Below are 25,885 nucleotides of genomic sequence, written 5' to 3' on the forward strand. Positions count from 1 at the left end.
AAGTTGTGTAAATTTACACCATGCGACCGCCAGATTTGCTGCCATTATTTTACACTTCAGACCTTTGTAAGTAAGTCCCAGCGGAAGTTGCTCAAAAAAAAAAAAACATGCGAAAAATTATGAATACATCAGAATATATAAGAATATATGTAACTGCTCCTACAAAGATGTACTGCAAAGCAAAATATTTGAATTAAAGAAAAATTATTTGCATCATTGTAAAAAATTTCCTTTGGTTTTGTTGATTGGCCATTGATAAGGATTAGCTGCACAGCCAGGCTTGGATCATAGGCATGACAAGGCGCTGTGTAACCTCATGGGAGGGGACAACATTTTCAAAACTGCCCTCATTCAGTTTGAAAGAGAATTGCCCAATGTCGGACTGGTATGCCAAGGGCCAACAAGAAAACCTTAGACCGTGGGGACACCAGAAAACCTTAGACTGTGGGGCCACCAGAAAACCTTAGACCATGGGGACACTAGAAAACCTTAGACCATGGGGACACCAGAAAACCTTAGACCGTGGGGACACCAGAAAACCTTAGACCATGGGGACACCAGAAAACCTTAGACCGCGGGGACACCAGAAAACCTTAGACCGTGGGGACACCAGAAAACCTTAGACCGTGCGGACACCAGAAAACCTTAGACCATGGGGACACCAGAAAACCTTAGACCGTGGGGACACCAGAAAACCTTAGACTGTGGGGACACCAGAAAACCTTAGACCATGGGGACACCAGAAAACCTTAGACCGTGGGGACACCAGAAAACCTTAGACCGTGGGGACACCAGAAAACCTTAGACCGTGGGGCCACCAGAAAACCTTAGACCGTGGAGACACCAGAAAACCGTAGCCTGTGGGGACACCAGAAAACCTTAGACATTGGGCCCAAACTATTATTCCTCCTCTCCTCACTCAAACTCTTTATTCTCCTAGTCTTTAATATCTACTTACTATATTCATTCTTCCATTATTAATAGTGATGGGCGAATTTGCCCCGAAAAATTATCAAAACACTGATTTTAAAGTCAATGGGCGTCCGTTAATCGGTGTCGTCGAAATTGTCGCCGGCAAATTTTCACTGCAAATTTGCAAATTTATTCGGCGGCGGCAAAATGCGCAAATTGCCCGCGAATTTGCACCTGGTGAATAAATTCACCCATCACTAATTATTAAGCATTTTTCCCCATAAAGAAATAGGGAAAGACCATGAAATTAACCAAATGGTCATAAGCAAGAGGCCCACTGACACCTGAGCCTACCGGGAGTTTTCCGGGTATCCCTGGGGCCAGTCCGACACTGGAATTGCCTGCAAGCTCCTGGTGCTGTTTTGTGAAAATAAGTGTCTGGCACCTGATAGCACAGGGCAGTTGAAGGCAATTCCCATTCAGTAGCAATCGTAGAGGGGGGCGGGCCCTGGTGCGTGACGCGCAGCAGGGCCCCGCCCCCTCCTGAGGGGGCGGGGCCCTGGCCCGCTCGCACACCCCCTGCTCCCCCGGTAGTTCCGCCACTGTTCCCATTCATAATCGGTAGAACTACAAAATTCTCTACATCTCCTGCACTCTTTGCATTCAGTAGGTAAAAAAAACCATTTAACCTCAGAAGTAACTGATTATTGATGGGATTCTGCTAAAGTCTTTATTTGTACTCCATAAAAAAGGATAGAATGACTATAGTTTCATTTTAGTGCCTCCAAACTCTAATCTAATGCCAGAATTGCTATCAGAAGAATTGATGTTTTAAAAAATACCTTAATTCTACCTTGTTTGACATGAACTCACTGAATAGGGCTTGTTCTGAATAGTTTGTGCTGAATGAGTTTTTTCTCAAACAACGAAGCTACTCCTTGTTTTCAGCTTTCTGGTTCTTGTAGCTAATTATATTGCACAGATCAGCCCCTTGCATAATTCACTTCTATATTTTACCCAAAACAGTTACAGTGAAGGGTGAAGGTGTGGGATTATTCATGCAGAGCTCAACCTAAATATTTACATAAATTCAGCTAATTGCAGGGTTAGTAAATAAATGTTCTGTATTTTGGTGATGAAAAGGGTCTGTAGAGGTGACTATTGCCCCTATGTTTACTCACATAGCCATTGAAATTAAAACTGAACACAGAGCAATTAAATCAAAGCTAATAATAGGATGGGATACCCTGACACCTTCTGCTCCTCAGGGTCGGACTGGGCCAGCGGGACGCCGAGTAAAAACCCAGTGGGCCCAGCCCTAGGGGGCCCCGCCGACCCAGACCTGCACCCATTTACAGGCCACGCTGCCCTTGATCTTGCCTCCCTCCATCACATCACAAAGAGTCCTATTGGCACCTGCTAATGGTACAGACACCCTGCATGGGCCCGGATGGGTGCTGATTGTTACTGTGCTGAGACCAGGAATGGGTGTCAGTAATGGGTGTCAGAATGGGTGTCAGTAAGGACAGAGTGCCTCTTGCCATAGTTACATTTTATTATGATATAGGTATGGGATCTGTTATCTGGAAACCTGTTATCCAGAAAGATCCAAATTACAGAAAGGCCGTCTCCCATAGACTCCATTATATAGTGAATACAGTACCGCCTCTTGTAAAATATAAGGATATTATAAGTTACCGAGGAGTTTCATGACCATATAAAAGTACGAGGCCGTGTGTTTTTATACAGGTCATGGAACTCCGAGGTAACTTCTAATATCCTCATATTTTACAACTGGGGGTACTTTATTTATTATAATACACAAGTTTCAGTGAGTCATGTGACAGAAATGACATCAGAACTCACCGTTTATAACTGATGACATCAGAACTCACCGTTTATAAGGATATCATTTACAGGATATTCATGGCTTTTGTGTATTATAAACAAATAATCCAAATGTTATATTTCCTTTTCCTCTGTAATAATAAAACAGCAGCTTGTACTAAGATATAATTATTCCTTATTGGAAGCAGAGCCAGCCTATTGGGTTTATTTATGAATTTCTAGTAGACATAAGGTATGAAGATCCCAATTACGGAAAGACCCATTATCCGGAAACCCCCATTTCCCGAGCATTCTGGAGAGCAGGTCCCATACCTGTATTGAGTTTCAGATGGCAGCAGAGGATATGTAGGATTGCTCAATCGCTTAATATTAAATCTTTATTTGTATTATGTGATTATGAAAGCCAGAAATGATATGGTTAACTTCTGCTGCTGCCACACGCTCAGTGGCCAAATCATCCAGTTTACTAGTCACAATGGATTAAAGATGTTGCTGAAAGCCACAAGCAGCCGAAGGGAGAGACAAAGACTAATGGACCGACCAAACTTCCATTTATACTCACCATTTGCTGGGGAATTAGAAAGTCGTTATTTGGTTTTATGCATATATTTTAAGACACAGAATGAGATATCTTTTTTTAAGAAACGCTGAAGTTGTAGGAATAAAATACAGCAGTGAATAAGGGATATCTGCCAGTGCTACTTTCCTCTATTTCTTCTGTGTGCAATGAAAATGGATGTGATGGCGCCCAGTGAGTCTTGGCCAAAGCAAAACATTCATATATTTATACAATATAATTATCACTACTTATATATCAACCTATGTAGCAGCAATAACATCTTCACTAATGACCGGCGGCATATGTAATAATGTCTTCCTTTTCTCTTCCCATATTTCTCTGCAATTGTGATCCCTTGACTTCCAGGATTGTCAGTGTTGTGTTTTATCATCCAGTGCACTTGGTTCAGCCAAACCCTAATTTATGTATTGTTCCTTCTCAGTGCACAGCGTTCCCTAATGTCTATAAAACTCTCCTTTAGTTCCTTCCATCCCATATGATTTAGGCCATGATTAAGATTCAGTTGTAACTACGTTGTTAACATTTCCTTTTCTCTAATTAGGGGCATTTCTTATCCCATATGTGATCATGGCTGTTTTTGGTGGGATCCCATTGTTTTATATGGAGCTGGCCATGGGTCAGTATCACAGGAATGGCTGCATTTCTATATGGAGAAAAATCTGTCCCTTATTTAAAGGTAAGTGCAAGAGGGATGCAGTCCGTAAAATGTGAAAACATTCTAGACTAATTACTGATAATATTATGTGTTTAATTCGGAAGTATCCATCTGTTATTTGGAACTAAAACTTGTAGTGCACAGCTGAAGGGCAGCGACATTGTAGGCCCCGTGGAGTCACAATGAGGCAGAAGTACTGACAAAAAGAGTATTGTTTAGTGATGGGCGAATTTTGCTTCTCCGAAAAATTCTCGAATTTCACGGGGAAATTTGCAAATTTTTCGGCAAAACACTAAATAATACTCTTTTTGGTAGTACTTCCGCCTTATTGTGACTCCACAGGGCCTACAATGTAGATGCAATGCAGTTGGCGAACATTTTGCAAAACGCAATTGACGCGCATCAATTTCGACGCCCGCGACAATTTTTATATGATCAGCTATTTTGTCCAAATGCATTAAAGTCAATGGGCGTCCGAATAATTTTGACACGTGATTTTTATGTGCGCGGCTATTCTGATGTGTGCCCAAATTTTTTTCACATGCCGGATTTTTCGCATCGAATTCGCGCCTGCCACATTTATTTGCCTATCACTAGTATTATTACCTGAAAGAGGTTGTTCTATTTTATCTTACTATCCAAGCCCTCTCCTATTCATCTTCCAGTCTCTTATTCAAACCAATGCATGGTTGCTATGGTAATTTGCATCCTAGCAACCGGATTGCTGAAATTGCAAACTGGAGAGCTGCTGAATAAATGTTTTTTAAAAATCTCAAAAATCCCAAATAACATTAAATGAAAAACAACTGCAAACTGTCTCAGAATATCACTCGCTACATCAAAATGTTCGGCAACTGCATTGCAGCTACATTGTAGGCCCCGTGGAGTCTACTAACTATTATTATGATGTAGCGAGTGATATTCTGAGACAGTTTGCAGTTGTTTTTCATTTAATGTTATTTGGGATTTTTGAGATTTTTAAAAAACATTTATTCAGCAGCTCTCCAGTTTGCAATTTCAGCAACCATGCAACCATGCATTGCTTTGAATGAGAGACTGGAAGATGAATAGGAGAGGGCTTGGATAGTAAGATAAAATAGAGGAAAAGAAGGAGGATTGATCAATGCACATTCCCTGGTCCCCTGTCTCATAAGTAATCCAATATCTTACCTTGACGAGGTATGATGGCTTTGTTAGTGATGGGCGAATTTTTTCACCAGACGCAAATTTGCGACGAATTTGCGCAATTCGATTGATGATCGCCGGCGTCAAAAACGGACACTGGTGTAAAAAAACAGACGCCGGTGTCAAAAACGTTTCGTGAATTTTGCGGGAAACGGTGAAAATTCGCCCAACACTAATCTTTGTACTTTGTAACTAAAAACCCCTGTTTTTCTACATACAGTACATGCATTTGCATAGATATTGATTTACTTATGAGACAGGACCAGGGAATGTGCATTTCTCTATGTTTGTAGTTAATTTGACCAGATCAGTAGAACTTCCATTGTATTTAAAAATATTTTTACTTAGCCTTTGAGTGCTCCCATAACACCCATTTTTTGGCATTGAGTAAGATAAAAAGTAACAATAACAATACATGTGTAGCCTTACAGAACATTTGTTTATTTTAAGATGGGGTCAGCGACCCCCATTTGAAAGCTGGAAAGAGTCAGAAGAAGAAGAGAAATAACACAAAAACTATAAAACATAAAAAATGAAAGTCAGTTGAAAAGTTGCTTATAACAGGCCATTCTATAACATACAAAAAGTTACAATTTTAGTAGGATGTAGAGAGGGATATTCTGAGACAATTTACAATGTTTTTCATTCTTTATTATTTGTGGGTTTTGAGTTATTTCGTTTTTTATTCAGCAGCTCTTCAAGTTGCCTCTTAACTAATCTGGTAACTAGGATTCAACTTACCCTAGCAACCATGCATTGATTTCAATAAGAGACTGGGATATGAATAGGAGAGGCCTGAATAGTAGGATCAGAAATAAAAAGGAACAATAACAATACATGTGTAGCCTTACAGAACATTTGTGTTTTAGAAGGGGTCAGCGACGCCCATTTGAAAGCTGCAAAGAAAAAGGCAAATAACTATAAAACTATCAAAAATAAATAATGAAAACCAACTGAAAAGTTGCTTAGAATTTGTCGTTCTATAACATAATAAAAGTTACCTTAAAGGGGAACCACCCCTTTAATAAGTTTCCACCTCTGTTGTGACTTATTCCTCCAATCAGTGGCAGAACTACTGATAGTGTAACTGCACCAGATCCTGCACCCCTTGGCCCGCCAATATTTTTGTGTGCATATGAGACGGCCAAGAAAATTGTTTCAGGAGGGGGTTAAGGAGGCTGCCAGGGCCGGAACTAGGGATAGGCAGATTAGGAACATGTCTAGGGTGCAAAGCTGGAGGGAGCACCAGGTACATACCTTCTCTGTCGCCTACCCCTGGCCCGGTCCTCTCCCTCCTCTCCCTCCTCTCCCCTCCTCTCTGGACTGTCAGCTCTATCGACTGTTGGTTTCCGCTTACGCTTACGCGTCCATTTGCACATGTGTGCCAGTGTTGGTTCGAGCATGCACACCAGCGTTTTTCCGTGTACGCGCGCATCTGTTTGCGCATGCATGCACCCAGTTGGCGGTGTGGTTGGCCAGGTTGCCTAGGGCGTCTGACTGGCCTGGCCCGGCTCTAGCGGCTGCAAGACCTGCACCAGGGCCCCATGGCTTACAGTTCCATTACTGCCGCCGTTTCTTCATTGAAGTCTGCCCTGTCCATACATTCAGTAATTAACAATGAAGCAACTTCCTTATCTATATTTGTACCGGGGTTGTGTGTGTTGATATTTTTTGCCGCTTGATACCAGATGTACCGTATGTATATTTCACCCTCTCTGGCAAATAAACACCGATGGCTTTGCTCTTGTACTAAAGCTAATAGGGATGCACCGAATCCACTATTTTGGATTCAGCCGAACCCACGAATTCTTTGCGATAGATTCGGCCGAATACCGAACAGAATCCCGATCCTAATATGCATATGCAAATTAGGGGTGAGAAGGGGAAAAATGTTTTACTTACTTGTTTTTTAACAAAAAGTCACGAGATTTCCCTCCCTGCCCCTAATTTGCATATGCAAATTAGGATTCGGTTCAGCCGGGCAGAAGGATTCAGCCAAATCTGAATTCTGCTGAAAAAGGCCGAATCCCAAACTGAATCCTGGATTGGGTACATCCATAAAAGCTAATGGCATATGGGGTTGTTTGTCCTTATCTTTTCCAAGGTATCAAAACAGACATTAGTGGTTTGCAATGGATGTTCCTCAGCAAATGTTTCCTTCACAAACCTTCATGGGACAAAAGTCAAAATCAATGAACCTCTCATTTTTCCATTGGTTCCTACAACTAATTCACAGCCCATGTTCATCTCTCCCCAGGAATTGGCTATGCCATCTGCATGATCGCTCTTTATGTCGCATTTTATTACAACACCATTATGGCCTGGGCTCTCTACTACCTCATATTCTCATTCCGCTCCGAGCTGCCCTGGACCAGCTGCCTCAATGAGTGGAACACGGGCAACTGCACCAACTACTTCCAAAACAGCAGCGTCAGCTGGTCTAACAGCTCCATCTCCCCCGCAGAGGAATTTTACACGTAAGTGATGTAAGTGGTGAGGAAACATGGGAGACGAATGACACTTTGGGGGGAAAAAAAGAACATTAGGCAGTGGCTCATGTTGGAAACTAGACATTCAGTTGGGGGGCCATCAGTACAGGGATGGGATCTGTTATGCAGAATGCTTGGGACTGCCGGTCTCAGTCTCAGAATACCAAAGACCCGGAAGATGGCTGCGGTGAACTCTGATCCCTGATTCTGCACGAGGGGTAAGTAAAAAGCATTTGCCGGGGTAACAGCTAAGCTGGGGGAGGAAGTCTATGTAGGGGGTAGGGTTTTTTTAATAAGTGGTTTATTTCTCCTTTAAAAGGCTGGTTCACCTTTAAGTTAATGCTTAATATGTTATAAAATGGCTCATTTTAAACAACTTTTCAATTGGCCTTTTTATATAGTTTTTTAATTAATTACCTTCTTCTTCTGACTCTTTCCAGCTTAAATCAAATGCTCTGTTTGGCTACACATTTAGGGGCACATTTACTTAGCTCGAGTGAAGGAATAGAATAAAAAATACTTTGAATTTCGAAGTATTTTTTTGGCTACTTCGACCATCGACTTCGACTTCAAATCGAACGATTCGAACTAAAAATCGTTCGACTATTCGACCATTCGATAGTCGAAGTACTGTCTCTTTAAAAAAACTTCGACCTCCTACTATTATTCTTTATTTATATTCTATTATATATTATTACTATATATATTACTTTATTTATACTCTGTTATATATGATTACTATATATTATACTTTATTTATACTCTGTTATATATGATTACTATAGATTATACTTTATTTATACTCTGTTATATATTATTACTATATATTATACTTTATTTATACTCTATTATATATTATTACTATATATTATACTCTATTTATACTCTGTTATATATTATTACTATATATTATACTTTATTTATACTCTATTATATATTATTACTATATATTATACTCTATTTATACTCTGTTATATATTATTACTATATATTATACTTTATTTATACTCTGTTATATATGATTACTATATATTATACTTTATTTATACTCTGTTATATATGATTACTATAGATTATACTTTATTTATACTCTGTTATATATTATTACTATATATTATACTTTATTTATACTCTATTATATATTATTACTATATATTATACTTTATTTATACTCTATTATATATTATTACTATATATTATACTCTATTTATACTCTGTTATATATTATTACTATATATTATACTTTATTTATACTCTGTTATATATGATTACTATATATTATACTTTATTAATACTCTGTTATATATGATTACTATAGATTATACTTTATTTATACTCTGTTATATATTATTACTATATATTATACTTTATTTATACTCTATTATATATTATTACTATATATTATACTTTATTTATACTCTGTTGTATATTATTACTATATATTATAAAATGATAAAGGCTGTGCTGGATATTGGGCTCCCAGCATGGAGTTAGAATGTGTGTAAGGATAATGATATGGTTTACTTGTAGATGGTCTGTAATGGTTTTAACATGATAGATTTACTGTATAGACAATGTAACAATTACCCATATTCTCTGACTATATTACAGCGGAAGCAGTTCCTACAATTAGCTAATAGATTTAATTAAAATGACAGAATAATGGTGGAATTGGAAGGCCTAATGGCAACAGGAAATAAGTCAATATTGCCAATTGTATTAATGTAAGGAAATGAAATACTTCTGTTATTCCCATTGTTGCATATATAACATTTTATGTGCAACATTCCCCCAGACTGGTTTATATTATACACTCCGAGATACAGGTATGGGACCTGTTATCCAGAATGCTGGGAACCTGAGGTTTTCCGAATAAGGGATCTTTCTGTTATTTGGATCTTCATACCTTGGTTCTTCTTGAAAATAATTAAAATAAACCCAATAAGGATTAATTATATCCTAGTTGGGATCACGCACAAGATACTGTTTTATTATTACAGTGGAAATAGTAAATCATTTTTAGAAATTTGAGTTTTATTATATCAAATTCTATGGGAGATTCTTGTAAATTCTTGGATAATGGTTTTCCAGATAGTGGATCCGATACCTGAATGAAGAACAGGGTATTTTGGCTCATATTCAATTTCATCCAAAAAATGCCCCTTTTGTAGGGCCTGTTCCCAGGGTAGCAGCCTTATCGATTGCCTATATAGTAAATACATTTTTTGCCTCTTCCTCATCACCAGATATATTCGCATGAAATCCGTGGGTGGAGGTGGGGGGTGTCAGGTGCCAATCATTAGTGGAAGTGACCTCACAAGATTGTGCGCTACTTTGTGACATCACTTCTGCCAACGTCATTGCACAAGCACCAATGGGTATGAAGAAGGCGGGTGGGTAGAGCAGCACCGGAGCAGAAAACAGCCCTGTCCTCTTGTGTTATCTTGAGAAAACTCCATTGCCGCCTGTAAAGTGAGGATTGTTTGTACATCAGATCTCATAATTACGTCTTTAAGATCCTTTGTTTCCTCCTGTCTTTCAGCCGGCTAGTGCTTCAGATACACAAGTCGAAAGGTCTGCACGATCTTGGGGGAATCAGCTGGCAGCTCACTCTGTGTCTGCTCCTCATATTCATTGTGGTCTATTTCAGCATATGGAAAGGAGTGAAAACATCTGGCAAGGTCAGTGCAAAAAACGCAGTATATATATATAAGGATGTATATAATATAACCATGAATAACAATGCACATATATAAAGGGACACATTAAGTACATTGAGGAAATTGCAAAATCCTAATCCTAAATGTTTAACATGAAAGTGAGACTGTAGGACTCTTTGCTGTTGCCCATGCACAAACCCTGAGATACTAATGAGACAATAACGCTGATCAGTATCCTGCAGGTTAAAGGAGAAGGAAAGGTTTACTTGGAGATACCAAAAGTCAGGCACCCCCAAGTGATTGTATTTACTTACCTCACAGCCCAGGCCGGTGCTCCTATCAGCAGAAAACTCTACAGGTCCGGCGATTCTTCCAGTGAGCACCACGGAGCGATCAGCTTCTGGCTACTTTTTTCTTTGCTCAGGTGCTTATACGCAGTAGAGTGAAAAGCTGAACTTTAACCAAGAATTCGGCTATTTCCTTCTATTTCGTTCTACTGCGCATGCTGCTGTCCCGGGAAATTTGAACAAAGAAGAAGCTGATCGCTCCGCGGTGCTCAGGTAAGTATATATATATATATATATGTAAGTATATATATAATCACTAGTGATGGGCGAATTTATTCACCAGGTGCGAATTTGCGGCGTCTGTTTTTTTGGACGCCGGCGCATTTTCGCCAGCGAATTTGCGTCACCGTCAAAAAACCCGGATGCCGGTGTCAAAAAAACGGACGCCGGCATAAAAAAAAAAGCTAGACACTGCTGTTTTGCAAAATTTTCGCCATTTTGCGAATTTGGCTAGAAATTCACGAATTTTTCAGCAAAGCAAAACGCCCCAAATTCGACCATCACTAATTATCACTTGGGGTGCCTAACTTTTGGCACCCCTAATTAAACAGGCCTTTACTTCTCCTTTAAACAATGGAAATCAGTGATTAGAATTGCTTCAGAGGTTATGAGGTTTGGGTGAAAGTAGATGAACTGGCGAAGGCCTGATAGTGGCATAAAGGAAAAGTATTAATCTGTGAAATAATATGAGCTTTTCTGGAGAGCACTTATTTTTTATGCAGCGAAAGGGTGACGGAGCAGATAACTTGTCAGTATAATCTTAAAAAATGATATAGAAGCCATTTGTGCATGTTGTATAAATACTCCATCCTTGTGCAGTGACAGCCTCCTGCTCCTGATCTGTAACCAAAATGGGAATGGGTTAAGCTGGGCAAGAGAATGTCCGATGTCTTAAGTGAACAGTGTGTGCCACTTTAAGAACATTGCTTAGGGGCATATTTATTAAGGGTTGAATTTCGAGTTTGAAAAACTTAGAAATTCGAATTAAAAAAGACCAAACTAAATTAATTCAAAGGTTTTTTTTTGCCCAAATAGGTCAGTTTTTGATCTAATCTGCCCCTTAGTATTAGAAGAAGGAGGTAACAAAAAAATAAAAACAATTTAGGGTCAGGAGACGAAGAAGAAGTGGCAGAGACACAGTGGGGCAAATTTATCAAAGTTCAAGGTGAATTTTCAAATGAAAAAAATTTGAATTTCGAGCTATTTTTTGTGTACTTTGATTCGAATTTGAAAAAATTTAAAAATTCGAATATCAAAATTTATCATGCACTGTCTCTTTAAAAATTCAACTTTGACCAACTTTTGCCGAATTGCTGTTTTAGCCTATGGGGGACCTCCTAGAACCTATCTGGAGTCAATTGGTGGATTTTGAAAATTCAATTTTTTTTGGAAAAAGCTTTGAATCGAATTTGATCGAATGCGTTATTCCTTTGTTTTGTATGATTCGAATTCAGCCGAATAAAGATCTATTCAATCGAAAACGGACCTATTCGGGAAAAAAAAAACTTCGACTTAATTTTCGGTTTGTTTTTTTGAAATCGAATTTCGATCGTACAATGAAATCCTTCGAATCTAACGATTCGAACTATTTCATTGAACGATTTTGCTTCGACTTCTAAAAACGTAGCCAAATGTTGGCTATAGGTTCTAGGAGGTCCCCATAGGCTAACAGTGCAATTCGGCAACTTAAAGGCGGCGAAGTGGCAAAGTCGAACTTTTTTAAAGAGACAGTACTTCAATTTTCAAAGTCGAACTTTTTTTTACTTCAAATCTAAGTCGAATTTAGGCCTATTCAATGGTCAAAGTACGCAAAAATGAGTTTGAAATTCGAAGTCTTTACACCTGCTTATGGCAGTGACTTCCCTTCACTGCTCCTTATGCGGGAGCTTTATCTGGTGCAAAGACTGCACTGCTGACAGTTTTACAGGCAAATTCTGCTCCTTTGAGTTTTCTATGTCAAAGAAATAAGGCAAAATCACATTAGAAACATCTGGAAAATAGAAAGAGGGACAAAAAGTTTTGGCGCGCGCAGTGTGGCGACCATTTTTTGACCACGCCTGTTTTATGACCACACCCCCTAATTACCATGTCCATTTTTTAAAATTTTGGCAGGTTATGGAAAGTTTGAACACATTTCCGAGGGTCAGGTTTTATGTGTTTATTGCAGTTTTGCTAATGAAGGTGAATTGCCCTTTAAGCTGCAAGTCACAGTTTCTCCAATAAATAGTTATGATTGTTTATCTTAAATTGTTTCTAAGTATCTAAGTGCACCTGCCACATATTCTGGGCTCTCTGCCAAAAGCCAATTATGTTTTAGAAACTTTGTATCTTTTTCTGGCTGTTCAGTGCAGGAGATTAAAGAGAAAGTCGGGACATTTCAGTAATAATCCGGGACTGCCGGTTGAGCTGTCAAAATCGGGACTATCCTGCGAAAAACAGGACAGTTGGGAGGTGTGGCAAAACCGTTATTAGAACTGACCTTACCTTTTTTTTTTGTCTTTTACCTGCCAGGTGGTGTGGTTTACGGCTACATTTCCTTACATTGTGCTGACCCTCCTGTTAATTCGAGGAGCTACACTTCCTGGTGCCTGGAGGGGAGTTCTTTTCTACTTGCAGCCCGACTGGGACAAGCTTCTCACTACTGCGGTACGGAAGAGATCTACATATAGTTTACTAATGCTAAAGCCGCCCCTACACACAGACATATGAATAACCCTAAATTCATTGGGTAATGAGCATTAAAATAAAGAGCAGCATCTTACATACCCCGAACTGCCTTCCCACCGCCTTCCGCCTGCTATAAAGAGAAAACGCCCGCGCCAATGCACACGCAGCGCTTCGATTTCCGAAGTCGCCCGAAGTTGCCTCACGAGGAAATCGAAGCACTACTATTAACATCTTCAAATAGTTCAAGAGACGTCTGCCATTGACTTCAACACGAACTCAGTTTGAGGTGTAGAATAGTCGAATTAGAACTATTTCCATGGTCGAGTTGTGATATATCTCACATTCGAATTCAAATTCAAGTTGGTGGTTTTAAATTCAAATTTTGAAAAAAATTTTTTTTGAAAATTCAAATTTACCATTCAAACCTAAGGAGGTTATTTACTAAACTCTGAATGCAAAAATCCAGAAAAATAAATGTTTTTTTAAAATAAAATCAGATTTTTCAGAAATTTATTAAACCCCGAGGATGGAAAAGTCAGAATCGGAAAATCCGGCATCTGAGACCTGTCGAGGTTGTATATAAGTCAATGGGAGAAGTCCCAATGATTTTTTGATGTGCGATGGGTTTCATGCAATACCCTGACGTTTTCGGCAAAAAAGCATAAGAAATCTACGTTTTTGGGTGAGAAATCTGAAAAATCGTGCAAAATTGAGTGAAAAATGTAATGATAAATTTTCGAGAAAAATGTAATGATAAATAAGCGTAAAAAACCAGAGCAGATTTGATCGAAGTTTTTAGCAGAAAATGTTGAGATAAAATTGGACTTTGATAAATAACCCTCCTAAATGTTTAAATGATCTTTTAGCAGACTTTATGTGGTCATCTGGAGATCTAAATTACAGAAAGATCCCTTATCTGAAATACCTAAGGACCCGATCATTCCGGATAATAGGTCCCACACCTGTAATTATAACATCAGAGTTTGTTACTGTTTTTCAAACCCGAGCCTGAAGCAATAACGTATATCATAATATTCATATCTAAATATATTCATCCTTTGTATTAGAAAAATAGCTGCTATTAATAAATAAAAGATACTACATGAATTAGTAGTGAATTAGTAGTGAATTAGTAGTGAATAAGTAGTGAATGAGTAGTGAATTATTAGTGAATTAGTAGTGAATTAGTAGTGAATTTGTAGTGAATAAGTAGTGAATGAGTAGTGAATTATTAGTGAATTAGTAGCGAATTAGTAGCAAATTAGTAGTGAATTAGGAGTGAATTAGGAGTGAATTAGTAGTGAATAAGTAGTGAATTAGGAGTGAATTAGTAGTGAATTAGGAGTGAATTAGGAGTGAATTAGTAGAGTTTATTTACCTCCACAATTTCCTCCAAAAGCCTATACAAATGAATGTGTATGTGATGTATCCCAATGGGGAATTCTGTAGTAAATTCAGTGGCTGGGGGATATAATAGGAAGGATAAATCAATGCGTCCCTGTAATTTGCGGGCTTGTTGCTGACTGTATCTTCTGACTTGTTTCTGCAGGTCTGGGTTGATGCTGCTGCACAGATATTTTTCTCTCTTGGCCCGGGCTTCGGAGTATTACTTGCATTCGCCAGCTACAATAAATTCCACAACAACTGTTATCAGTTAGTATTATTTGTATCATTCCCTCCATCTCTTATGAACGATGAGCATCCTCATTACAGTTGTCCTTTAGTAGAAAGACTGTGTGTAGCAGAAGCAATATTTGGCCTGCTACTTCCTCCTTAGGGAAGGACTCCACGAACGATTTTGTCGCGATCCGACGCGCTGCGACAAAACGCATGTGACAAAAATAAGGTAAGAGATAGAAATGTCGCATGGTGTCGCAGCGTTGATCCGACGCGACTGTCGGATGCAGACGCTTAGGGGCACATTTACTAAGCTCGAGTGAAGGATTCGAAGGAAAAAAACTTTGAATTTCGAAGGTTTTTTTGGGTACTTCGACCATCAAATAGGCTACTACGATCTTCGACTACGACTTCGATTCGAACTAAAAATTGTTCGACCATTCGATAGTCGAAGTACTGTCTCTTTAAAAAAAAACTTTGACTACCTACTTCAGCACTTTGGGGACCTTCCCCATAGGTTTTCTAAGCTTTTTTTGATTGAAGGAAAATCCTTCGATCGATGGATTAAAATCCTTTAATTGATTTTCCTTTGATCGTTCGATCAAAGTATTTGCGGGTTAATTAACCCTCGATATTTGACCCATAGTAAATGTGCCCCCAAGTCCGTAATTCCCAACTGGAGCCTTCGAGGACTGACAATGCCAAAAAAGTTCAAATCAATAAACAAGTCCAACCAAACAGATGTACAAGTGCACAGATGTAGTTTTAGGAGAAGATTTCTTTGGGGTCAAACTGTTGGTTTATACAGTTCCACAGTCCCATAATGGGTGTAGAAAAACCGAGATAAGTTCAGATTAGCGATTCACCGAATCCGGGATTCAGCAGGATTCGTATTCTTCCGAATCCTTCCGCCTGGCCGAATTGAATCTGAATCCTAATTTGTTTATGCAAATTAGGGGCGGGGGAGGGAAATCGTGTGACTTTTTGTCACAAAACAAGGAAGTAAAAATGTTTTCCTCTTCCCAACCATAATTTGCATATGCAAATTAGGATTTGGATTCGGTTCGGTATTCGGCCGTATCTTTCGCGAAGGATTCGGGGGGTTCGGCTGAACCAAATTATTGGATTTGGTGCATCCCTACTTCAGATAACATGGTCTGGATTGATCAGATATTGATGTTCATGATCTCCTTTAAATATGGCATCTTTTGGATTGTCACCGGCTCGGCTGTCATGCACTAGGCCCCTTCCGCATCCTACTTGTGAGAGGCTTACGCTTCATGGATAGTGATAGCCGAATAAATTCGCCTGGCACAAATTCGCAGTGAAATTCCGCGTTTCACCGCGGTCAAATGGATTCGCAAATCTCCCGCTACAATTTTTCCGGTGAAAATTCGCCAGCGTCAATTTCCGATTTTCACGATTTTTTTCATGAAAACTTTCAAATTGCATGATTTTTTTGTGAAAATGTTTGAATTGCTAGATTTTTCCGTGAAAACATTTGAATTGTTTGATTTTTCCGTGAAAATGTTGAATTGCTTGAATTTTTCATGAAAACTTTCGTTTTGCACGAATTTTCCGTGAAACCATTCGAATTTCACGATTTTCTCAGGAACTTTCGGTTTTCACAATTTTTCACAGATTTTTTACAGATTCGCGAATTTTGTGGGAAATTCGCATTTTTTTTGCCAAAACTGCAGAAATTCGCCCATCACTATTCATGGACGCTATTAAAAAGACCTTCTAAAGAAATATTATCTTATATTCATCTATTTATAGTTCCAGGGGGACAACTTAAAATGGACCAAATCTTAGAGTTTAGCATTCTTCCGTTTTATTGACCTTGACTTGGTTGTGGAATTACCTCCCTGCACTTACTATTACTTACTATTATTTACACCTGATGTTTTGTTGCAGGGATGCTTTGGTTACCAGCACAGTCAACTGTATGACAAGTTTCATGTCCGGGTTAGTCATTTTCACTGTCTTGGGTTACATGGCAGAAATGAGGAATCTGGACGTCTCAGAAGTGGCCAAAGATACAGGTACCTTATATACTAGAGATTTAGCACTGGATGATATCACATCACCGTACACTTAGGGGCAGATTTATCAACGGTCGAATTGAAAATTTAAATTTTTAAATTCTAATTTTCGAGTTTATTTTAGTGTAATTCGACTAGGGAATAGTTCAAATTCGATTCGAAATTTTAAAATAATTCAAAATTAGAATTTTTAAATTTATCATGACGGGGCAGATTTATCAAGGGTCGAATTTCGAGGTGATGGGAGTTTTTTTAAACTCCCATCAACTCAAAATTAGAATAAAAAAAGACCAACCGAAATGTATTAAAAAAACACACTTTTTAACCTGGTGTGAATAGGCTGTGTATTTGATCGTTCTAATCAAATTCAGATCGTATTCGATCGTATTTGATTCAAAGTATTTTCAAAAAAAAAAAATTTAATATTTTCAAAGTCCACCAAATGACTCCAATTAGGTTCTAGGAGGTTCTAAAAACAGCAATTTGGCAGGTTTTAGATGCCGAATAGTCAAAGTCAAATTTTTAGAGAGACAGTACATGATAAATTTCGATATTCGAATTTCTGATTTTTTTTTCAACTTCTGATCGAATTTGGACTATTATGGACTATTACCTAGTCGAAGTACACTTAGAGGCATATTTATCAAGGGTCGAATTTCGAATTGAAAAAACTTCAAACTTCATATTCAAAAAGACCAAGCAAAGTTTTTTTTTGGTCGAATAGGTCAATTTTCGACAAATTCATTAGATCGAATTTGATTTTAAGTTTTTCCCAAAAAAAACTTGGATTTCCCAAAGTTCACCAATTGACTCCAAATAGGTTCTAGGAGGACCCCCATAGGCTAAAACAGCAATTCGGCAGGTTTTAGAGGGTGAATGGTCGAAGTTGAATTTTTAAAGAAACAGTAAATGATAAATTTCTATATTCAAATTTGTGATTTTTTTTCAAATTCAAATCGAGTTTAGACTATTCCCTAGTTGAAGCGCACAAAAAATAGCTTGAAATTCAAAAATTCACCTTGACCTTTGATAAACCTGCCCCTAAAATTAGCTTGATATTCGCTTGAAAATTATATTTTTCAATTCGAATTTGACTATTCGCCATCTAAAACCTGCCAAATTGCTGTTTTAGCCTATGGGGGAAGTCCTACAATCAAATTAGAGTCGTTTGGTGGACTTTTGAAAAAAAAAATTATTTTCATTTTTTTGGTGAAAAAAATTTGAATCGAATTCGATCAAATTTCCAGCTTGATCCTATTCGATTTTTTAAAATAGATTTTGATTGGTCATTTTTTTTTTACAAATTTCGAGTTTGTGGTAGTTCATGGGAGTTTTGCCATAAATTTGAAATTCGACCCTTGATAAATCTGCCCCTTATTGAATGGAAAATATCATCACATTTCATCCATACAAAGGTATTTCTGAGCCTTTTCATCTTTTCCAAATCACTACGTTTATCTACACAAAGATGCCAATAAAGAGTACTAAAGGCCAAAAACTCTTGGCTTGCTATTAACGGGAGGAATTTCATTGGCAGGCTGGGGGATTGTGGAAAAGCCACCAAAGCTTTGGCTCTGGCATGTTTCCAGGTGACAATTAATTAAGTTGACTCTGTGTTCGGTCAGTGGGAAAAAGCCGATGGCAATTCCAGATGAATGATGAGTGGCCACTTAATTCTTTTACAAAGGCAAATGTTTGTGTATTTACTCTACACTCTAAGCAGTTACTTTTTGGGGATACTAAATACTATGAGACTCAATGTTGCATTCTGATAATTCAGGGTTTCTGTAAGCCACAAAAAAACGTTGTTTGAAAGACGAGCCTAAGGTTTTAGTTATGGCTCCATCTCCAGATCCGCCTGTCCTAATCATTCAGCATCAAACGAGTCAGTGAACTGAGAAGTATTTGAGATATTTTGGTAGCCGCCCTAATGAGATGCGCCCACATCCTCCAACTGTAAAACTGAAATCGTTTCCTCGATGCTGTCGCAATATCAGGAATCTGCAGTTGTGGAAAGATCCTTTTGGTGTTTCCCCAGAAAGGAAACGAATGTAAAGAGCCGCTATTCCATAATAATAGCCAACACAAATGAGAAATGACGGGGGGCAAACGGGATAACACATTGAAACTTGCAGGAATGGTGGGAATGACATTAGGACTAATTATCGTAGGCTGGGGGCATTGGCCGGTAACATACAATACACATGTCACATGTTTCAGAGCTTTGCTCAACTGTCAGAAATACTTAACTTCTCTAAACCGGAGCTGAGCTCCCTCTCATAGCAGAACCACATACTATAATCTGGAGTGTACCGGCTAAATATATTGAGCATAGCTACAGATTAGGCAGAGCTGTGATTACCAAATGGGCAAAACATTTAGGAGAAAAATCTGTCTTTTACATTAACTTTCCCTTGCCGATCCTCACACAGTCTCTCAGCTGCAGTCCAAAAAAATCTCCAAAAATTATATATGGATCAGCGCCTATGGCAACAGAGAAACAAACAAAAACCAAAAATAGTGCAGTATAATTAAATATTGTGGCAGCACCCGGTGACAGGATCTATTTCTAGGTGTAGTTCCCCTTTAATAATCCACTCACATTTACTTAGCTCGAATGAATAGAAGAAAAAATACTTAGAATTTCGAACGTTTTTTTTTTGGCTACTTCTAATATCGTTCGACTATTTGACCATTCGATAGTCGAAGTACTGTCTCTTTAAAAAAAACTTCGACCCCCTACTTCGCCAAGTAAAACCTACCGAACAATGTTAGCCTATGGGGAAGGTCCCCATAGGCTTTCTAAAAAATTTCTGGTCGAAGGAAAATCATTTGATCGATGGATTAAAATCCTTCGAATCGTTCGATTCGAGGTACTTAATCGTTCAATTGAATGATTTTTCCTTCGAAAATCTAAGGAAAAACGAATTGCGGTAAATCCTTCTTATTTATTTATCACAAACATATTTCAGTTTTACAGGACTATCGTACGTACAGATGAAGAGCAGACACTCAAATTCAAGTGCATTTATTGAATTACCCAGAACAGCTAGCCTTACATGTTTTGTGTTTTCATTGGCCTATTGTTAAGTGTCATGAGAACACGAAATGCGTAAGGCTACCGTTGCACTTGAATTTTACAAGTCTGCTGGGAGGATTTCTCATTGAGTGTCAGCTCTTCATCCGTATCAGTTGCACCTGGGCCTGCTCTTTTATGCGTTGAGTCCTGTACCTAGTAGAGCTAGCCTTACATGTTTTCTGTTTTCGGGACAGTTAATCATAGGCCTATTGTTAAGTGTCATGAGAACATGAAATGCGTAAGGCTACCCTTAAGTGAAGTCCTTTGGAAAATAAAATGTATTTCATAACTGGACAATGCAAAGTAGACACAAAGTGACTTAATAAGTCTTCATTTTTTAGGGGCAGATTTATCAAATATAGTGAAATATACTTCGAAATTCGACCATCGAAGTCAAAGTTTTTTTTACCGAATTTGACAGTTTTGCGGTCGAAGTAAAATCATTCGATCGAACGATTTCAGCGATCGATCAAACGATTTTACTTCGACGACAAAAATCTTAGAAAAAAGCATTAGAAGGTCCCCATAGGCTAACATAGCACTTCGGCAGGTTTAATTTGGCGAACTATTGAAGTCGAAGTTTTTTTAAAGAGACGGTACTTCGATTATCGAATATACGAATGATTTTACTTCAAATCGAATTCAAAGTCGTAGTATCCTATTCGATGGTCGAAGTATCCAAAAAATTACTTCGAATTTCGAAATGTTTTTACATTGAAAATTCCCTCGAATTCACTTTGACCCTTCAATTCTAATTCAAATCTGCCCCTTAATGTTAAATCATTTTTTTAAAGTCTTGATTATTCCATTTTCGAATGTTGGTAGTTATACCGTTGCATGTTATTACAGTTGGCACCTAATGGACACTAGTCTTTCCAAATGGGTTCTGTGTGGTTCTGTGTGGTTATGTCAACTGAAGGAACTAGTTAAACCGTGTTTATTGATCTTGCAGGTCCCAGCCTATTGTTTATCACCTATGCTGAGGCCATTGCCAATATGCCGGCGTCTACCTTCTTTGCCATTATATTCTTTCTGATGCTAATCACTTTGGGTCTGGACAGCACGGTGAGTAAAGACTTTGATACTATACAAGGGGGCAGATGTATCAAGGGTCCAATTTCGAGGGGTTAAATCCCTCGAAATTCGACTGGGGAATAGAATCGAATAGGCAATTCGGGCGAATTTACGCGCTGGCGAATAGTCGAATGGGCGAATATTCGCCAGGTGAATAGGCGCACGATCGAATATTCGCCCGGCGAATAGGTGCATGATCGAATATTTGCTCGAAGGATTTTCATTCGATCTAATGCCTTTTTATTCGATCAAAAACTTGGAAAACAAGCCTATGGGACTTTCCCATAGGCTTTTAAAGCAATTCGGTAGGTTTTAGGTGGCGAAGTAGGCAGTCGAAGTATTTTTAAAAGAGACAGTACTTCGACTATCGAATGGACGAATAGTCGTAGCGTTTTTGCGCTCGACCCAGTACTTCGACTATCGAACGGGCGAATAGTCATAGCGTTTTTGCGCTCGACCCAGTACTTTGACTATCGAACGGGCGAATAGTCGTAGCATTTTTGCGCTCGACCCAGTACATCGACTATCGAATGGGCGAATAGTCACAGCGTCTTTGCGCTCGAACTATTCGAATCATTCTACTCAGGCGAATTTACGCCAATTCGGTAGTCGAGGAGCACAAAAAACTACTCGAAATTTGAGCTTTGTTCCCTCTATTCATTCACCCGAGCTTGGTGAATGGGCCCCTTATGGTGTGAAGAAGTCAGTGTAGTGTCATGTAAGCGATATTCCTATATGGGGCTTGTTTATATGAGGCCTCCCAAATGCTCTTGTGCCAGTAAAACTTCACACATGTGAGAATGGAGCCATTCTGCTTCTAAGTTAAAATGTCTTTGTACTAGTGTGCTGGCAAAATATATTCATTAGGATAATTGCATACAACTACTGTGTTTGTCAGGATATTAAAGGTTTTATTCACCTTGCAATTAACTCTTACGCTGGCCATAGATGTGCAGATTTAAATTCATATCGGACGAACGATCGTGCGGTGCCATCTCTCGACCTGCCACTAACCATCAAATAAAGTAGTAAAAGATCAGATCAGATGATGTTGTGCCCCTGACAGTAATCGTACGATAGTTATGTCCGGCGACAGTCTCCCACTGATATCGTCAGATCGGCAATTAATGCAGAGAAAATCATATAAACATGAAATAAACCCAATAGGCTGATTTTGCTTCCAATAAAAATTAAGTATATCAAAAGGTGGCCATAGACGTAACAATTACGATCTTTCTTGGAAAAGATGTTTCCAAGAAAGATTGTTTGTTTCAATACACACGTGTAGAGCTGAATGGTCAGATATACATATAGAAACAATACAATTCTACCTGTATCTGACCATTCAGCACTAACAATGGCCGATGTTTGGGTCCCTTCAAAGGCACCTGATCAAAATTTTCCGTCCAGCCCGATCGAAGAGCCGACCGATATCCAAGTCTTCTGCCGATATCGGTCGGCTCTTTTTCCACCATACACGCACCGAATATCGGACGAAAATTCATTTCGTACAATATTATCTGTGCGTCTATGGCCTCCTTTAGTTGGGGTCAAGTACAAGCGATTGTTTTATTATTACACAGAAAAAGGGAATCATTTTAAAAAATATGGATTATTTGGATAAAATGGGAGATTCTGTAATTCTGAGCTTTCTGGAAAATGGGTTTCCGGATAACGAATCCCATACCTGTATCTCATTAAGCGACTGTCAGTTTGATTGAATATTCTTTTCATGTGGAACATGCTTAAAGGGATACTGTCATGGGAAAAACATTTTTTTCCAAAATGAATCAGTTAATAGTGCTGCTCCAGCAGGATTCTGCACTGAAATCCATTTCTCAAAAGAGCAAACAGATTTTTTTTATATTCAATTTTGAAATCTGACACGGGACTAGACATATTGTCAATTTGCCAGCTGCCCCCAGTCATGTGACTTGTGCTCTGATAAACTTCAATCACTCTTTACTGCTGTACTGCAAGTTGGAGTGATATCACCCCCCTCCCTTCCCCCCCCCAGCAGCCAAACAACAGAACAATGGGAAGGTAACCAGATAGCAGCTCCCTAACACAAGATAACAGCTGCCTGGTAGATCTAAGAACAACACTCAATAGTAAAAACCCATGTCCCACTGAGACACATTCAGTTATATTGAGAAGGAAAAACAGCAGCCTGCCAGAAAGCATTTCTCTCCTAAAGTGCAGGCACAAGTCACATGACCAGGGGCAGCTGGGAAATTGACAAAATGTCTAGCCCCATGTCAGATTTCAAAATAGCGGCACTATTAACTGATTCATTTTGGAAAAAAAATGTTTTCCGATGACAGTATCCCTTTAAAGGAAGATCCAATTTCTGTCCATTTGTAGTTTGCAGGGCTGGAGGGGGTCATAACGGCAGTGCTGGATGAATTCCCACATATATGGGGAAAGCGCCGAGAGCTGTTCGTCTTCCTTCTAATCTCAGTCTGCTTCCTGGGGTCCCTTTCCACACTAACATTTGTAAGTATATTAATAATAATTGAAAATGTTGACTATTTAGCCGTGCTGAGGGAAATCGCGTGACTTTTTGTCAGAAAACAAGGAAGTAAAAAATGTTTTCAGATTTGGTTCCGTATACGGCAGAATCTTTCACGAAGGATTCGGGGGTTCGGCCAAATCTAAAATAGTGGATTCGATGCATCCCTAAAGATGAAGCACAGTGACAAAGAGCCAGAACTAGTCTTTTATTCCTGTTGTAGAATCAAAATGTGATGCAATGACATCATAGTGTCTTGTGACACCATAACTGCAAACTGATGAAGCTGGTGATGATTGATGATGTCACTGCTGCGGTGCTGCTCTTATTAGCAGAACACAAATCTGTTAAATATGTTTTTAGTCTCTATTCTAATGCCACAAAACAACAGACAGTGAGACAGTGTATTTATTATAACACTGATCCTTTTATTGCCTGTGCAAAATTCGAAGAAATTAAAATTATGTCAATTACATAATGTTATATACATATGTGTGTATATATATATATATATATATACATATATATATATATATATATATATATAAACATGATGCAAATGACCCTTTATCCATAAACCTGAGAGGCTCTGGGCCAAGGACACTGGGGGGCAGATTTATCAAAGGTCGAGGTGAATTTTCAAATGAAAAAAATGAAAAAATGAAAAAAATTCGAATTTCAGGCTATTTTTGTGTACTTTGACTTGGGAACAGTCAAAATTCAATTTGAAATTGAAAAAAAATCAAAAATTCCAATATCGAAATTTATTATGTACTGTCTCTTTAAATATTCGACTTCGACCATTCGCCATCTAAAACCTGCCAAATTGCTGTTTTAGTCTATAGGGGACCTCCTAGAACCTATTTGGAGTCAATTTGGTGGACTTTGAAAAATCAAGAGTTCGAATTGAGTTCAATATTCTTTCAATTTGATTTGACTTCGGCCGAATACGAACTTATTCGATCGAAAACAGACCTATTTAACCAAAAAAAAAACTTCAACTTAATTTAGGTTGGTCTTTTTGAATTCGAATTTCGAAGTTTTTTCAATTCGAAATTCGACTCTTGATAAATCTGCCCCTAAGTGGCAGATTTATCAAGGGTCGAATTTCGAGTTTTTATGAACTCCCATAACTGCAAAAATCGTATAAAAAAAGACCAACGGAATCTATTTAAAAAGATCTATGCTTTTTTTTTCAGGTGAATAGGCTGTATTCGATCGTTCGAATCGAAGTAAGATCAAATTCGATTCGAAATGTTTTCAAAAAAACTTTGATTTTTCAAAGAACACCAATTGACTCCATATAGGATCATAGGCTAAAACAGCAATTCGGCAGGTTTTAGATGGCGAATGGTCGAAGTCAATTATTTTCAAATTCAAATCGAATTTGGACTATGCCCTAGTTGAAGTACACAAAAATAGCTCGAAATTAAAAAATTTTTGCTTCGAATTTTCAATTCGACGCTTGATAAATCTGCCCCTTACAGTAGGGCCCACTGGCATGGACATAACAAAATGAAGCTAAATATTAACATTAATTTGCTAAATATTTTTTTTCACTTTATTAGCAGGAATGATGCTATGAATATAATTATTCTTCCCTGAGCCAAATCACTGGCTGTTTATAAAGGCATTTGTTATATTTTGGCACAAGGGAGGCTATAAAAGTGCAGTCACTGTCCTTGAATATATTTGATGGGATTTGATGGACGGACAAAATGTCATTGATTCTCTTTTTATTTGTGTTTTTCCCTGAAGGGTGGCGCCTACATGGTGAAGCTGTTTGAGGAATATGCCACCGGTCCCGCCGTACTGACAGTTGTATTTCTGGAGGCCATTGCTGTGTCTTGGTTCTATGGTAAGTGAATGGCCATCATTTAAAAAATGATGCCCTTATTCATCACAGTGTAAGTTTTATTGTTGTGATCATTTTATAATAGAATAATATGGGCCTGATTTTTTTAACATTTGTTTTTTTTTTCATTTGCCCCAATTCAGACTTTTTAGAGCTAAAAGTTTTATTTAACTAATTACTGTAAATCACAAAAAATTCAATATTTATTTAGGGGCAGATTTATCAAGGATCGAATTTCGAATGGTAAAATACTTCGAAATTCGACCATCGAATTGAAATACTTCGACTTCGCATATCGAAGTCGAAGTATTTTTCACCTAATTTGGCCATGGAGCGAACGAAGAAAAATCGTTCGATCGA

The 25,885-nt window shown here is 38.3% G+C and overlaps 1 protein-coding gene across 1 annotated transcript in view; it reads left to right on the top strand.

Moving 5' to 3' along the window:
- Window positions 1-25,885, top strand: part of slc6a4.S (solute carrier family 6 (neurotransmitter transporter), member 4 S homeolog) — a 74,200-nt gene that overhangs the window by 37,596 nt on the left and 10,719 nt on the right. The window contains exons 3-11 of the mRNA XM_018248794.2: window positions 3,882-4,016; window positions 7,438-7,657; window positions 10,212-10,350; window positions 13,188-13,322; window positions 14,893-14,996; window positions 16,878-17,005; window positions 21,037-21,149; window positions 23,523-23,654; window positions 25,429-25,528. Coding sequence (XP_018104283.1) covers window positions 3,882-4,016; window positions 7,438-7,657; window positions 10,212-10,350; window positions 13,188-13,322; window positions 14,893-14,996; window positions 16,878-17,005; window positions 21,037-21,149; window positions 23,523-23,654; window positions 25,429-25,528 — 1,206 coding nt within the window. The remainder of the gene's footprint in view (window positions 1-3,881; window positions 4,017-7,437; window positions 7,658-10,211; window positions 10,351-13,187; window positions 13,323-14,892; window positions 14,997-16,877; window positions 17,006-21,036; window positions 21,150-23,522; window positions 23,655-25,428; window positions 25,529-25,885) is intronic.

This window comes from Xenopus laevis, chromosome 2S (genome assembly GCF_017654675.1).
Source record: "Xenopus laevis strain J_2021 chromosome 2S, Xenopus_laevis_v10.1, whole genome shotgun sequence".
Taxonomy (NCBI): Eukaryota; Metazoa; Chordata; class Amphibia; order Anura; family Pipidae; genus Xenopus; species Xenopus laevis.